Source organism: Parasteatoda tepidariorum, chromosome 9 (genome assembly GCF_982258835.1).
Source record: "Parasteatoda tepidariorum strain Cologne lab strain chromosome 9, Ptep-v5.0, whole genome shotgun sequence".
NCBI lineage: Eukaryota > Metazoa > Arthropoda > Arachnida > Araneae > Theridiidae > Parasteatoda > Parasteatoda tepidariorum.
In genome coordinates, this window is record NC_141763.1 from 18,524,578 (window position 1) to 18,540,373 (window position 15,796).

The following is a 15,796-nucleotide window of genomic DNA, read 5'->3' on the forward strand; positions in this document are numbered from 1 at the left end:
GGCTGAAAGTAGGCGTTACTTTTCTTCGTTCATTCCAGTGAACAATCACCGTTCTATGCAGGCTTGCCTGTACCCCGGAAAAGAGAAAAAACAGGTAATAAAACCCTCTTATTTCTAGCTTCTTTTCACTTAGAATGTCACTTCTTTTCGGTAACCGAAACTTATTATTCGTTATTTTCAGACATAAGAAACTACCTTTTTATATATATACATATGAAATGGTTATATTATAAGCTCTTTTTCTTTAGAACCCTGGTTCAAAAAATAGTTAAAAGATCCCTGGCTCAATTTATCATTTTCTTTCAATTGTTCAAAATGAGATTTATGAAAGTTCGATAAAATCGGTGTAAATACTTCTAAAACCGAAAAACATTAATTATTCTCGAATCGCACTGCATTTGAAGAATTCGAGTAAAAAATATAACTTTTTAACCAGCGAAGAAAACATAGTTATATTTTTGTTAATGGGCATACTTTGAAAGTTGATATACTATGACAGATGCACGTACCCATATATGGCAACGTTACTTTTAAAAAGTAACGAGTAAAAGTACAAGTATTTTTAAAAAAAGTAACGAGTAAAAAGTAAAAAGTTCTTATTTTAAAAAGTAACGAGTAAAAAGTACAAGTAAAAGTACAAGTACTAAATAAAAAAAGTAACGATTTAAAAGTACATTTCTAGGAAATCGAAAATTCAAAGTAACCTAAAATTTTATTGAATAATGTTCTTATGTTCTTTAATGTTTTTGCAAAATTGTTATTTATTTAATTATTTTTAATTTTGAAAGTTATGGACATTAATTTATTTTTAAATTCGGAAGAATATTATAATATAATTTTATAATATAATTGTATAATATAATTTTAAAATCAAATATAATTTTAATATCAATCTTTTTATGGCTTTGCACGAAAAAGAAATTTTATCTATTGATTTTAATTTTTAGTTTATTATTTTTATTTATTTAAATTACCATTGATTTAAAATTGTTTTACTCTATAGAAACGCGTTTTGATAGCACAAACATAAACAAAGAAAACACGGGGTTTCAGATAGCTTTGTGATCTTTGAGCCAGTAAAAAATAATTGAATGTGCAGTATAAGTTGAAACATAACAGTCTACAGTTTTATTTGTAACAATGGCTAATGCTGAAGTCATGCGAGAAAATCATTTTTCGAACATTTCTGCCTAACGGAATAATTAAAATTTGTAAACGAATTTTAATATCAGCGGCTAAATTAATACCTTCGAGTTTTCAAGAGTTAAAATAGTAATTATAATAGTTTTCAATAGCACAAATAGTTCTGAAGTTCTTAGAGATTTCACTGGGCGTTGTTTGACAAGGTCGGGCATAAGCATAAGTTTAGTAAAAAATGTACTAGGTAAAAATGTATTTAGTAAAAAATGTATTAAGACAAAAATGTATTATTAGTGAGTTCAAAAAGAAAATTTAAAAGCGTAATAACAAAATCCAACATTTTTTACTTAAAATTTATTAAACAAATACATAAAACTCGAAAATAAATGAAAATAACTAGCTAATTAATATTTTTATTCGTTTTGCAAAATAATTGCATTTCGAAAGCTTTTTTGTTCTTTTTTTTTTTTTTTTTTTTTTTTCTTTTTTTTTTTTTTTTAAGAAAGCTTACCGATTTGTAGATAAAAGTAACGATTTCATTCGACATTTCCGTTACAAATACTTGTACTTTTTCCCTAAAAAAGTAACGAAAGTACAAGTAAAAGTACTAAATTTAAAACGTAACGAAGTACTAGTAAATGTACGTACTTTTTACTTGTACCGGCGGTACGAGTAACGAAAGTAAAAGTACTGCCATATATGCACGTACCACATAACATGAACGCTCGCCGTTAAAGTAAAACAATTTTGCAACACAACTCTAAATTTATAGATAAATACATTTAAGTCGTATTTTCCCAATTTCTCATCATTTAAACATTGGAAACTTTAAAATCTGAATTTAAAAATAAATATCACATACGTCTTTTAAAACTTCTTTAATTCATTATCAGACTGCCTTTTATTATTAACTTTAAAAGGTTTTTTTAATAAATTCACAATAGCTGCATAAAAATGTCTGAGAAGAAAAATTTAATTATTTATTGATGATAGTTGTTTCTATCTTAAGTTGTTTTATCTTAAGTTTGTTCTTCCTGTATCAGATAAATGCTATTTGCCAATTAAATATTTTTCAAAGTGGAAGCGAAATAAAATTAAATTCTTAGAAAAAAACTAATTGGATTTTTATCAAACAGATTGTTATGTTTATTTCAGCTCTGAGTCATCTGTTTGGAAAGATCAAATTCTGCCTCCTCGTTAGTTAAATTTATAGAGATTAATTTATTTTAAATTAATAAAACCCATTTTTTTTTTTTTTTTTTTTGAAAATAACATTTTCCTGATGAGAGATTGTTAATGAGAACATTGAAAATATTGTGTGATGCATTATTTGTCCCCTTTTCTTTGTTTATTAACTTCAAATAATCTATTTGATTGGTTCTATTTTCATTAGTTCAGTGAGTAACATGATTTCCCCCCCCCCTTAATCTCCCTATCTTACTCGGTATGTTTGGATTGATAGAAAGTGCCACTTATCTTTGTTTAAAAAGTAACAAGGGAATCGATAACAAGTTCCCGAGATCCGTTATTTCGGAACCGTTACTTTAAAATAGTTTTTAATGAAATTGAATCATATTTCAGTACGAACACTATTACGATACACATCTTTAATTTAAAGTGTGTTACTGAAACATAAAATTCGTGTTTTGGTCTTTAAGCGGATCGACGAAAAATCCTTATTTGTTTGTATACTTTAAAAGTGAAATTTTTGAATAATGTTACTTTTATTTTTAATCACTTTTTCAGGATTTGTCAGCACTCAAGTCTCGGCCTTTGGTAAGTTGTTTGTAATAATTACTAAAATAAACCTTTTTTAGATTATTTTACTGAAAATATTTTATTATAATTTTTATATTCTTGCACCCTACGAAATAATTTTTTTTGTGTGGATAATGTGATAAACATATAAGAAGCATAAACTTTGTTGATAAACATCAAAAACAAATTATTTCTGGTACTTTAAATATTATAAAAAACTTAGATAGTAGTTTTTGTTTAAAGATATCAAATAGATTCTCTTTACCTTTAGGTATGTTAACAGAATGGTAATAGGGTGTTTATTATTACTTAAAAAACTTTGTTTTCAATGATAGGAAAAATTTAAATAACGGTAACAATTCAAAAAAAATTTTTTTTAATTTTTTCAATCAATTAAGCATACAAAAAAATTTTTGTAATTACCCCATAGACAGAACTAATAATAACTATGCAATCTTCTGTAAAAAATTATGAGTTGAACTTTTAAATACGGAGTTAAAAAATAGTAACAATTTTAAGCTTAGTAACTTAAATAATAATATTGTGATTAAAATAATTTTAGCCTTATATAAAAGGCTATAAATTAAAATTAGCAATATACAATTTCCTTACTTAATTATCAGTCCTAAATTTCATAAAATTCTTATGAAATTTGGAACAATCACATGTGGGTTTAATACTTACCTAACTAAACCTGGCACCATTTTCTCTATCTACTTAAATTAATTTATCAACAATATTATTAAAGAATGTTTTTCTTGGATTATCACTAATAATCAACCGATTTTAGAATTTATTAAACATAATTAATTCTATCGCGATTTTTGATTTCTAGGATCTTTTCAATAGCATTCCCCTTTCTAAACTAAAAGATGTCTTTTTGAATTATTACTAAGATTTTAAAAATATCCTTAATTGTGATTTTGATTATTGGAGAATTTTAATTAATTTTTGTATTTATAATAATTATCTTTACAATGGAAAAGATATTTTTCTTCAAATTGATGAAATACCACAATGATCTAATTTTCATTTTTTTTTTAGCTAACTTATTTTTGCACTACTATGAAAAAATTATGCTCTTAATATAAAATTTATTTTCAGATTTACAGATGATTTAATTATCTTTAATTTTCAAGGTTATACAATTTTATTAAATAATATTTACCCCGAGGAGTTAATCTTGCTTCGTAATCATGATGATAATATTACTATGTAATATTAATGATGATAATATTATCATGATAATAATTTACTTTTTCGGATTTGGGTATTATAAAAGAATAAAATATCTGCTCTGTTGATTTATACGACAAAAGAAATGATTTTAATTTTAATATTAATAAGCTAATTACTTGGAATTCTAATGTTTCTAAGAACATCTATTTAAATATCCCTTTTAATCAAATGAATAGAATTAAAAGAATATGTATTAATGTTTATTTATCCAAAAACAAATTAACAAACTCTTTTAAAATTTGATTGAAAACAATGGATACCCAACTAACATAATTAAATTCTATGTAAAATTACTGAGTTAATTGCATGTTATTGTAAATAAATTTAATAAAAAACTCCTTTGTTAATTTATATAAATTTTACCATGTGCAAATCCATGTGGGGAAAATCCATGGTCAAAAATTAAGAGCAAAACTGGCAATTTATGTTTCTTTCTCTCTCTTTTGTTTTTTTTGTTTCTTAAACAAAAGTTAATTTTCCAAAGTCATTAAAATTGTATAATTAAATATCAATTTTATTAATTGTCAACTTCTTTAAATTATCCAGTATATTATTACCTTGCGCACATCCCTTTTCGGCCCCATCCTTGGTAACTTACAAATCAAAAGCGATTCAGTACTGCTGTAAGAACGCACTATAAAACAAAATCCCTCTATTTATGCTTTTACCTTCTGTTTTCATATTTTCCAATCTTTCAATCTTATTACGAAAATATTTGAAATCTCCAAGTTCCATTTTCTTTTACTGCACCAAAAAAATTTTCTTAATATTTTTCTCTCGAAAGTGATCAGTTTCTCTTCATCTGCTTTGTTAATTGCCCAGCATTCACTGCCATATAAAACTATTGGTCTCACTAGTTTCTTGTACAACTATATTTTTGTTTCACAACTTAAGTATTTAGATTTGAGCTGGTTTCTCAATCCATGATAACATCTGTAAGCCATGTTGATTCAATTTTTAATTTTAATTTTTATGTCATTAGTATTATTTATTGTGTAAGGTATCTATGCTTTATTCTCTGTTGTTCTCAAGTATTTGTCTGAAGCTGTGTATTTGATCTGTCGTTGATCTGCTTTTTTGAAATCTACAGTGGTATTTGCCAAATACTCTGCTTGCATAGGTACCAAGTCTTCCTGCCAGGCTGTTTGTCTGTATCTCGTATGATGTGTTCAAGAGAGTTATAGTTCTTACAGTCCAGCCAGCCTTCTTTTTTATTGGATCTATGTAACTATCTTCCCATTTAATGGGCATTTTTTCCTCTGTCCATACACGGATTATAATAGCGTGTATTTCTTTGATGAGTTTAGGCTCCTTTATGTTCAGGAGCTTTGCATTGCTGCCATCTGGTCCTTTCGAACTGTTGTTATTTAAGTTCTTTATCGCTCTTTCAACTTCACCCAAGGAAGGTTGTCTAGTTCCGCTTCTTGTGGGGTCTTTTTTATATCTTCCTCTCTTTCCTCTAAGTATCTTTTCTATCAAGAGTTCTTTTCAAATGTTCTCCTTAGTATTTGAGTATTATTATTAATAAGTTCTTCGTTTTCATCACGACTTGAGTGAGTTCTGGGGGAGAACTCTTTTTTAGCCTTGTTTACTACACTGTAGAACTTTTTTGCTTCCTTTTGCTTCTTATTTCTTTATATATTTCCTCCCAGTACTTTCTTTTGTTTAAATATTATTTTCTCGCGTCTTCTCATTTCTTCTTATTCTTCCTTTGCATTTCTGGCGTAATGTTTCGGTATCTTCAGCTGTTGTATGCTCGATTTTTTCTTTCATAAATTATTTCTCATTCCACGTCAAACCAGTCCTTTGATTTCGTTTTTATTATGAGTGGCAGAGTTTTCTTAGTTAATTCTATAATGTTGAAATGGTTTTTAAACATTCTATCATATTCTGCTACTAAGGTTTACTTAAAATTTTGTTTTTATATGTAAATTGGGAGGCCAACTGAACCATTTTCAGCTAACTGCTTCATTCAAAACCATAATATACAGAAGATGATCAAAATCATGGAAACTCTTCCATACTAACTCTATGTAAGCATTTTTTCTTTTAGCAGTAAATGTTTTGGAAGTTTTCACCAGGAAATACTGCTGGCATAATTTGAAAGATCAAGTTTGAGGATTTTAGAAATGGTGTCATTTTTACCCATGTGAACTTTGCTTCGACCAAAATGGAAGTTATGAAGTTACGAACTGATTTCCTTTTATAATACCACTATAATTTAAAAGGCAATCTAATATATACATTGCAATCCTTATGAAATTGTTTTCGATATCGTCAAATCATTAGAAACAGCATAGTGCACAGCATCATCGTTCGCAGTAAAAATCATCAACTTTCCAATGCATCCGGAACTACACCAATCTCATGTGTCATCTTGCAGTCTATTCTGAGCAGCTGAAAATAAAAATCAAAAGCACAAACTCTGAACATTTAACAGAGCTTTAAAAAATCCATTATTATTAAAATCTAGAAAACTACTGTAAAAATTATTAAATATAATATTCCAATAGAACTAACAAATACGTAATTTACAAACAATGCCTGTAATTTCTGTTCTTTCTATATTTTCTTATTTCCTGTCTTTTTAATCTTGCCACCACAATGTTGCATAATATAAAATGTTTTCAAACACTGTAAATTATTTCATGATGAATGGGTTAGGGGCCGCTGCGCTGCCCAGGCACCCAGCTTGATTTAAATAAAGAAAAGAAAGAAATTGTTTTCGATCTCAAAATTCCGTTTCTATCCGAATATAAACACAAATTAAAGGCAGACTTCTACGTCAAAGCCATAAAATGCAGCACAGCCAACTTCAATCAGATTTTTAACTTCGAGAACTATAAAAAAGACGATAAACTAAGACCAATAGCCGCTCATTTCACCTCCGACACCTCATAACACAACTATCAGCACAAATAATAGTCTTCAATTCCAGCATCTATAGTCTACATCAATAATCCAAAGCATCAATAGTCCACAGCATCAAACACTTTACCAATGCTGAAATACTGACTTATGTTACTTCACGTTGACAATCAAACTACAGCCATCCACAGATTACAACAAGTTGCTCTTATTATTTTCATTTTCTTTCAGTTATACAAGCAAGGTGCTTGTCTCCCTGTAACAGCCACCCCATAGACTGCTGAACTCAAACTGTCTCTTATTTTAACTTTTTATACTATTTCATGATGTATGGGATATGGGCCTTCTGCGCGGCCACCAGGTGCCCAAATTTTTATAAATAAAGAAAAAGAAAAAGAAATTGTTTCCGAAATTGTCTGTATTAATGCCAGAAAGAGGTTATTTACTTCCTCTGTCTCATTTTGGTCAATCCGAACTTTAAGTGTGTAAAAAAACACCATTTCTAAAAGTTTCAAACATGATCTTTATATAGTTTTTTAATTATTTTGATAAACCCCTGAGTTAAAACATTAAATTTTGCTATCACCAAGACGCTCTAAAAGCGAAGCAAGTTAACATCTTTATGTAAGCCTGAAAAATTATTGTAATTTTTTTTTAGATTTTTCTTTAAAATATTTCGTAAAACTGGTGCAAAAATATTACTTTTCGAACTGTTCCATTGCAATGCTAAAGCCTATATGTTTTAAAAATTGTTAAGTCAGAAATCGTTGTTAAGTCTGCCGAAACCTTATTCATTTAGAATTCATACAAAGTTATTAAGTTATGATTGAATTCAATTGGTAATACTTTTTGTTAAATAAAAAGCTGTATAAAAATTGCTTTTTTTATAACATTAAATTACGAAATTGCTAAACTTTATTTCACATTTTTGATCTTCCAAAAAACTTTAGGTTTAAGTTACCTGAACTTTTAAATAGTTTTGAAATTATTATTTTTTTATGCCGATACTGATAGTTTATACATGTTTAAATAATAATTTTTATCTTATTACAGTTTTTTCACCTCCTAGCCATTGTACTGAATTCTTTAGTTTAAAAGGTTCTATTGGAGATTCCTTTACAAGGAATTATGAAAAATATAAAAAATGTTGGAGGATTTCCGTACCTGAAAATCATTTCATTCGTTTAAAGATTCAAAGCTTAGATTTTGATACTGAGGTAAAGTTTTTATTTTGAATTTTCAAAATTTGTGTTATTGCTTTTATACTGCTAAACATATTTTTATTTCCAAAAATTTGGTGGCACATTTACTTACTTATTTCATTTTTAGAGAATTGTTGAACTCTAATAAATAAGTGGAACCATCGCAAATTTGGAGAGAGAAAAATCTTTTTACCACCGATTTTGGATTTTTTTTCTGTTTTCTTGTCATTCATTGAATGATTATAGGGTTCATATGTACCTGGAAGAAATTAAAAAATGGTAGAAATATTAATATAATTTTCCTTATATTATTATGTTTGCAGCTACCAGAGTCATTTCTTTCTCTGAGTAAATATATTTAGATCCGAAAGTGGGCGATTTGAAATTTTTATTTCGATAGTGAAAGCTAATATTAAGAAATTTTCAGCTTTTTTTTTTATAAAAAATTGATGCCAGTTATTAATTGTTTCCAGGTGCATGCGTACCCTGAATTATATTTAAAAAAAATTCAGGCAAATCTTTACAATCCATGTCAATGAAGAACAAGAAATTAGAATTATCTAAAATAGGCAAAATAAATTCCATAAATATACAAAAATACCTCAGTGCTTCTGAACGAAACGCATAGGCGAACAGTAAAAGATAAGAACATATTTCAGATTTAACCATCATTATTTTCTAAAATCAGAGCTCGGAAGTTATAGCTCTATACTTCAACATAGAATTTAAGTGGTCGTGAAATTATATGCGAGTAACTAAATATGTTTAAAATATTTAGTTAAAAATACTTAATAACACTTAAAAATATGAAGACGTACTTATCAAATTTCTTGAATTACTAAATGTCTTGGTAGTCATTATTAATTTAATTAAAATTTTAAATCATTAAACTTAATTTTAAATATTTCAGTAAAAAAACTTCCTAGGTAGGACTGCACTAAACTTTTTTATGGTTTCAAGGTACTAAAACTGGTAACTCTAACACAAGTAAAATTTTTTGTTTTACAAATTATAATTTTGTTTTGTTTTATGATGCTATAATTTAAGGTCAAATGTTTGTCCAAAGTGTTATTTTCAAAAGAAACACACAAGCTTATATGTATGTAAGTAGACCTTTATACGTTCTTTATATACATGTATACATATATACAAAAAATTAACAAAACTAAAAATATAATTTTGAAAAGAATCCGTACCTTCCAAAATCAATTTCTGATGTAATCCCTGCTCTCTATTTTTTCTCTCTTTTTTCGGAAACAAACTGAATAAATTATAATGTTTTAACTTAAAAAACATTTTTTTGTTCATTTAATTAAAAGATTAGTTTTTAACTAGGAGGCTCCGCCCCCTGCTCGCTAATGCTCGCCAACCCCCGAGAATTGCTACGCAATCCTATGTGGTTCACGCCGTGAACCATGGCACGCTGCGCTCGCTCGCCAATGAACACAATGTTCTAGCACAAAGACATAATATATTATCATCAAAGACATAGTATTTTATCATCAAAGACATAGTATTGTACTTATGTAGAAGAATTCTACTAATGTTCTTATTGGCTTTTAAAAAAGTATATTAGCTATTTAGATTGTACATGGTGAAAAAATCAAAACATTAGCTAAATAAGAAACATATTAGCAAAATAAATTATCAAATATTGCTTCACTAATATTCTGCATTCTAAAGCGGGAAAATTCAATGCATAAATAAACGCGAAATATAAAAAAATTCAATGCATTCAATACAAACACTTAAACGTTTTTTAGACGTTTAGGTAGCTCCCAGTAGAAAAATATCAATTCAACAGCGGCCTTTTAAAGCATTCTCACTTCAATTAATTAATTAATTCCTAATTGAGTTTAAATTAAATATTGTCATGTTTTTAATGCATGAATTTGAATTGAACAACCTGATAATGCTCACTCGGGTTATTGTTATCTGGTTGCTCACTACGTGCTCTTGCGCGCCGAATCCAATCAATTAAAAATGAAAACTGTTGCCACCGCGAGAAAAGAAATATCATCGGTTTTATTGATACATACATACATACGTACGTATTAGCGTTTTATACAATACTAGGAGGCTTCGCCCCCTGCTCGCTGGTGCTCGCCAACCCCCGGAACTGCTTTCGCAGTTCATTTCGGATTTCTTCGCAATCCGATGCTCGCTTTACTCGCTCATTGGATACGTTCTTAACGTCTAGCTTTTGTATACTTTTTTTGTATACCACCGAAAACTTTTCACTGTAGAAAATTCTAAACCTGTACATTTCAATATTAATTTGAAATTGCAAACAGTTCACATATTTTTCTTAATCACACTATTCTAAATTTCAGTTGTTGAGAAAAGTAACTGTTGTAAGTTTTGTTTTAAAGTCTTTCCCACAAAAGGGCTAAAGCCACGTATTGTAAAACAATATGAAATAGTAGTCTGCCACTGAACGCCGGATGTAAAGCATCGGCTTCGCTAAAGATAATTTTGTATTTTTAATTCTCTGAATGGCGCCACCCTAATATGGAATTTGTAAAATAAATGTATATATTTTTGATTGTTCATGAAGCCCATCATTCTGCGTTTACATCAGAGTTCAGAAGCAGAACAACTATAAGTTTTTTATCTTATCACAAAAATATAAAATGTATAAAAAACAAAGAGTAAGAATTGCTCTTCTGGAGTTTCATTAGAGCGGCTCTCTCTTCTTCGGAGATTGTTATAAACCGTACGTAGGTTATTAAGATTCATGAAATTTAACTTAAGTATGAAATATTAAAACTGCATTCAACTCATAACTAATAATATAACAAAACGTGGAATATTAAAGCTCTCAATTCAAAATAATTCAAAATAAAATAGCAATAGCATAACATTTCTCATTTCCGCCAATGAAAAGGAACTATTTCAGTACTCATAACCAACCAACCGTTTTTTTCTCGGTGACAATCGGAGATAGATAGACATATGATACGTGCTCTTGCGCGCCGAAGCCTATATATTAAAACGTATTAGCGTTTTATATAACATGGATTAGCCATATGATGCTCACTACGTGCTCTTGCGCGCCGAATCCAATCAATTAAAAATGAAAACTGTTGCCAGCGCGAGAAAAGAAATATCATCGGTTTTATTGATACATACATACGTACGTATTAGCGTTTTATATAATATAGATAGATATTTATATAACCTACAATAGAGTGGTTTTTAAACTACCGGGAGTACATCTTAGTTTCAAGTAATTCTTTTCATTTGAAAGGATGCAATTTCTTGAAATGCTTAGTTCATAAAATTTGTATTTCATCATGTTTTTTTAGATTTTGTTAAATAGATTTACTATGACTGTAGATTTTATATTACAAAAATTTCCATAAAGAACTTAAGTTGAGTTTCTTATGCCTAAGGAAGAATCATTAATTTTTGATGTTTGTAATACTTCGCAGAAAAGTCTCTGTTTATATATATATATATATATATATATATATATATATATATATATATATATATATATATATATATATATATATATATATATATATATATATATATATATATATATATATATATATATATATATATGCATTTCATTCTGTCAATTTGTACATTCCGTACATCAAATGCATATCTGACAGCTCGGTGTTCGTAAAACGCTGCATACACCCCTGCTGGCCATGGCAGTTAACACGTTGAACGCCGCGTCAGCCATCGGTGGCTGACACTGGACTTTCCATTTAGGCCGCGTCAACCACCGGTGGCTGACACTGAAATTACATTTAGGCTGCGTCTGCCACCGCTTGCTGACACTGACCTTTCACATAGGCCACGAAAAACAGCTGGCTGACAGCGTATTACATGATATAGAACTATAAAATTTGCACTCTTTTATGGAATTGCAGAAAATTTATTCAAAATTTACTTAATTATTGTGATTCTTTGTTTAAAAAATTCAATTTAATAGATTTTTATTTACCACTATTTTTAAACGATTCCTAGGCATATATAATTCACCACTTTTTCCTGTTACGTCATGCTAAAGCTTTTATAAACTAGCAAAATCTGTCTATATTTGCAAATTTTGTTTGTAGTTATTTACCGTGTGGACTGACGAGCTAGTCAGGTAAAATTAGCGTGGCATTCAACGTGTTAATATTACTGCTGCAATGCAGGCCTGTTTCCTATAATGTTCTTGTAAACAACACCACCAAGCGACGAGCAAAGGCGTTTCCAACCACGGGCTACTATGCAAACCTGCATCCTTATGAAATCCTTGAAAAACCTGTATTTAAGTGCCCTGGAGCCACGTAATTTCATTTGTTAAAAACTTTCGGTCTACCGGAAAGTTCTGTCCACGAAAGTACACACCTCATTTTATAGTAATGCGAAAGGTTTTTTTAAAAAAATAAACTTTCTTTAAAAAAAATTTCTTAATTTTTTCAAAGTACTTTAAAGGTTTTCAAAAGTGTTAAGGTATTTGCCTATTCACTCAAAGGTGATGTTCTAGCTTAGAGCAAGTGCAGGTAGTACATTCAGACTTGTAACGAAAGTATACGACAGAACTAAGCGCTAATATATATATATATATATATATATATATATATATATATATATATATATATATATATATATATATATATATATATATATATATATATATATATTATATATATATATATATATATATATATATATATATATATATATATATATATATATATATATATATATATATATATATATATATATATATATATATATATATATATATATATATATATATATAAATCTATTGTCACAGTTTTAGCGGTTAAACTCCTCCCAAACGGCTAGACCGATTTTGATGAAATTTTATATGCATATTCAGTAGGTTTGAGAATAGGTTTATAACTAATTTTTTTTTCATTTTTTGGACAAATTTAACGTATATTTTAAATATATCTTTATTTAAACGATTCCAAACTAGACATAGAAACATAATTAATCAAAAGTAATATTCACGCACGTTGCAACAAGTCATATTAAATTAGAATACATATACACGCCCTTAAAAGAAGAGCATCAAATATATTTGCAAGTATGTGAATAAAGGCAGTATATAATATGGCAGTATTTCGAGTTGAAAATACCAATGTGACCGCTCTTCCAGTGAATAACAACAACGAAATAACGCTGCACCAAATTGGCCGGTACATCAGCTCCAATGAAGCTGTTTGGAGTAATTTTGGATTCCCAATTCATGATCCAACCGTTAGTCATTTAGCCGTCCATCTTGAAAATGGTCTGAGCGTATATTTCACGAACAAGACAGCGATTGACAGAGCTATAAATCAATCAAAAACTACACTCACCGAATTTTTTTGAATTGTGTAATCGTGCGGATGCTTTTGGTGCCTTTGAGCGGACATTTTTCTACTAAGAAGTACCACACTATTTCACATGGGCTCAAACAAAAAAATAGACACCCCGCAATCAAGGCACACCGGTTGATGCATGTCCCGGTTTATTCAAATCAAACGCCTTGGGGAGAGTATTTACAGTCAATCCAAGGCAGACTGAGTGCTTTTATCTTCGACTGTTGTTGGTTAATGTCACCGGCTCATTGTCATTTCAAGATATACGTAAAGTCGATGGACATCAGCATTCAACGTATAAACATGCATTCCTTGCACTCGGCTTGATGGAAGACGACAACCAGTGGGAATGTATGCTTGCTGAAGCAGCATTGAACTGTACTGCAAAGCAAATTCGTCTACTATTCGCTATAGTATTAACTACATGTTTTCCGGGCCGAATAGAAACGTTATGGGATAATCACAAAGATTCGATGACTGATGATATACTGTATCACCATCGCACACGTTGCAACGATCTAACGATAGCATTCAACGATGCTATGTACAATGAGGCACTGATTGCTATTGAGGATCTTTGCATTATTATTGCTAACTTGCCTCTCAGTCATTTCGGTATGCTTTCGCCAAATCGAAGTGCATCTGATTTATTAAACAATGACATGAATCGTGAACTTCAATACAATACGGTAGAAATGGCAGGTATTGTCACTCGCAATGTTCCACTGATGAATGAGGAACAAAGAAACATTTATGACCGCATTATGCTCCCAGTTTCGGCAGGACAAGGTGACTTTTTTTGGATGCACCAGGTCTGGGTTGTTTTTAATAGTTAGTGCAGCTTAAATACTGAATGAGGCTGTTCTGCTTCCATCCAATAAAGTTGCCGCAATGCCATTGCGGCAACTTTATTGGATGGAAGCAGAACAGCTCATTCAGTATTTAAGCTGCCACTAACTATTAAAAACAACCCAGACGCAGCGTGCAACATAAAAAAGCAATCGTCTATGGCCACAATGTTGAAACACTGTAAAATTATCATCTGGGATGAATGCACTATGGCACACAAACATTCGCTTGAAGCGTTGAACAGGACATTGAAAGATATAAAAAACAATGACAAATTATTTGGCGACACTCTGTTACTCCTTTCAGGTGATTTCAGACAAACACTTCCCGTTATTCCGCGTTCAACGTACGCTGATGAGATCAATGCTTGCTTGAAATCATCTCCACTGTGACGTAATGCTGAAAAAATTCACCTAAAAGTAAATATGCGAGTCCAAATGCTTCAGTATACATCTGCTGCAACATTCTCAAAACAATTGTTAAATATCGGTGATGTAAAAAATACTAAGGATGAGACTGGATGCATAAAATTACCGAACGATTTCTGCACAATCATTGATTCACACGATGCTCTCATTAACCTAATATTTCCCGATTTACACACGCAATACATTCATCATGAGTGACTTTCAGAAAGGGCGATCTTAGCAGCAAAAAATGTGGACGTCAACGAATTGAATCTGAAGATACAGCAGTTATTGCCAGGTAACTTGGTGAAATATAAATCCGTTGATGCAGTTTGCAATCCTACTGAAGCTGCATATTTTCCAACAGAGCTTTTAAACTCATCGGATTTACCAGGCATACCACCACATAATTTAGTACTCAAAGTTGGATCTTGCTTCGTAATTTGCTTCGTAATTTGAACCCACCACAGCTGTGCAACGGCACGCGATTAGTCGTTAAAAAATTAATCGAAGTCATTATTTTAAATGGCAAATTCCGGGGTGAAAGTGTATTACTTCCACGAATCCCTATTATACCCACATGTGTGCCAATTCAATTTGAACGCATTCAGTTCACCATTAGATTGGCCTTTGCAATGACAAGGCCAAACAATGTCTGTTTGTGGTTTAGATTTGAGCACACCATGTTTTTCGCAGGGACAATTAATTATACGTGACATGCTCTCGAGTGGGCAAACCATCCAGTTTATTTGTGTGAGTAAATATTGTGCACTCCATTGCGCTAAGAGCTTAATATTGTTTATTAATATTTTCAGAATTCGTTGTATATATAATTTTTTAAAAAAAAGTTACAATAAATTAAAAAAAATATTATTTGGCGTGTTGTTATTTTTACCTTCCGTCATCGTTCACAGCACTCCATGCCTCTGCCACTCATATACCACATAGGCACACACTTACAATAAATATGATATATTTTCATACTCTAGAAATA

At 29.9% G+C, this 15,796-nt stretch overlaps 1 protein-coding gene across 2 annotated transcripts in view; it reads left to right on the forward strand.

Moving 5' to 3' along the window:
* The first annotated feature begins 2,532 nt into the window (after positions 1 to 2,532).
* LOC107444638 (uncharacterized protein CG3556) overlaps positions 2,533 to 15,796 on the forward strand; it is a 35,830-nt gene continuing 22,566 nt past the window's right edge. Inside the window, exons 1-2 of one of the 2 annotated variants that reach the window (XM_087150975.1) lie at positions 2,533 to 2,916; positions 8,059 to 8,222. In XM_087150975.1, coding sequence (XP_087007101.1) covers positions 2,856 to 2,916; positions 8,059 to 8,222 — 225 coding nt within the window. In that variant the 5' untranslated portion in view covers positions 2,533 to 2,855. The remainder of the gene's footprint in view (positions 2,917 to 8,058; positions 8,223 to 15,796) is intronic. The other variant, XM_087150976.1, reaches the window with a different exon arrangement.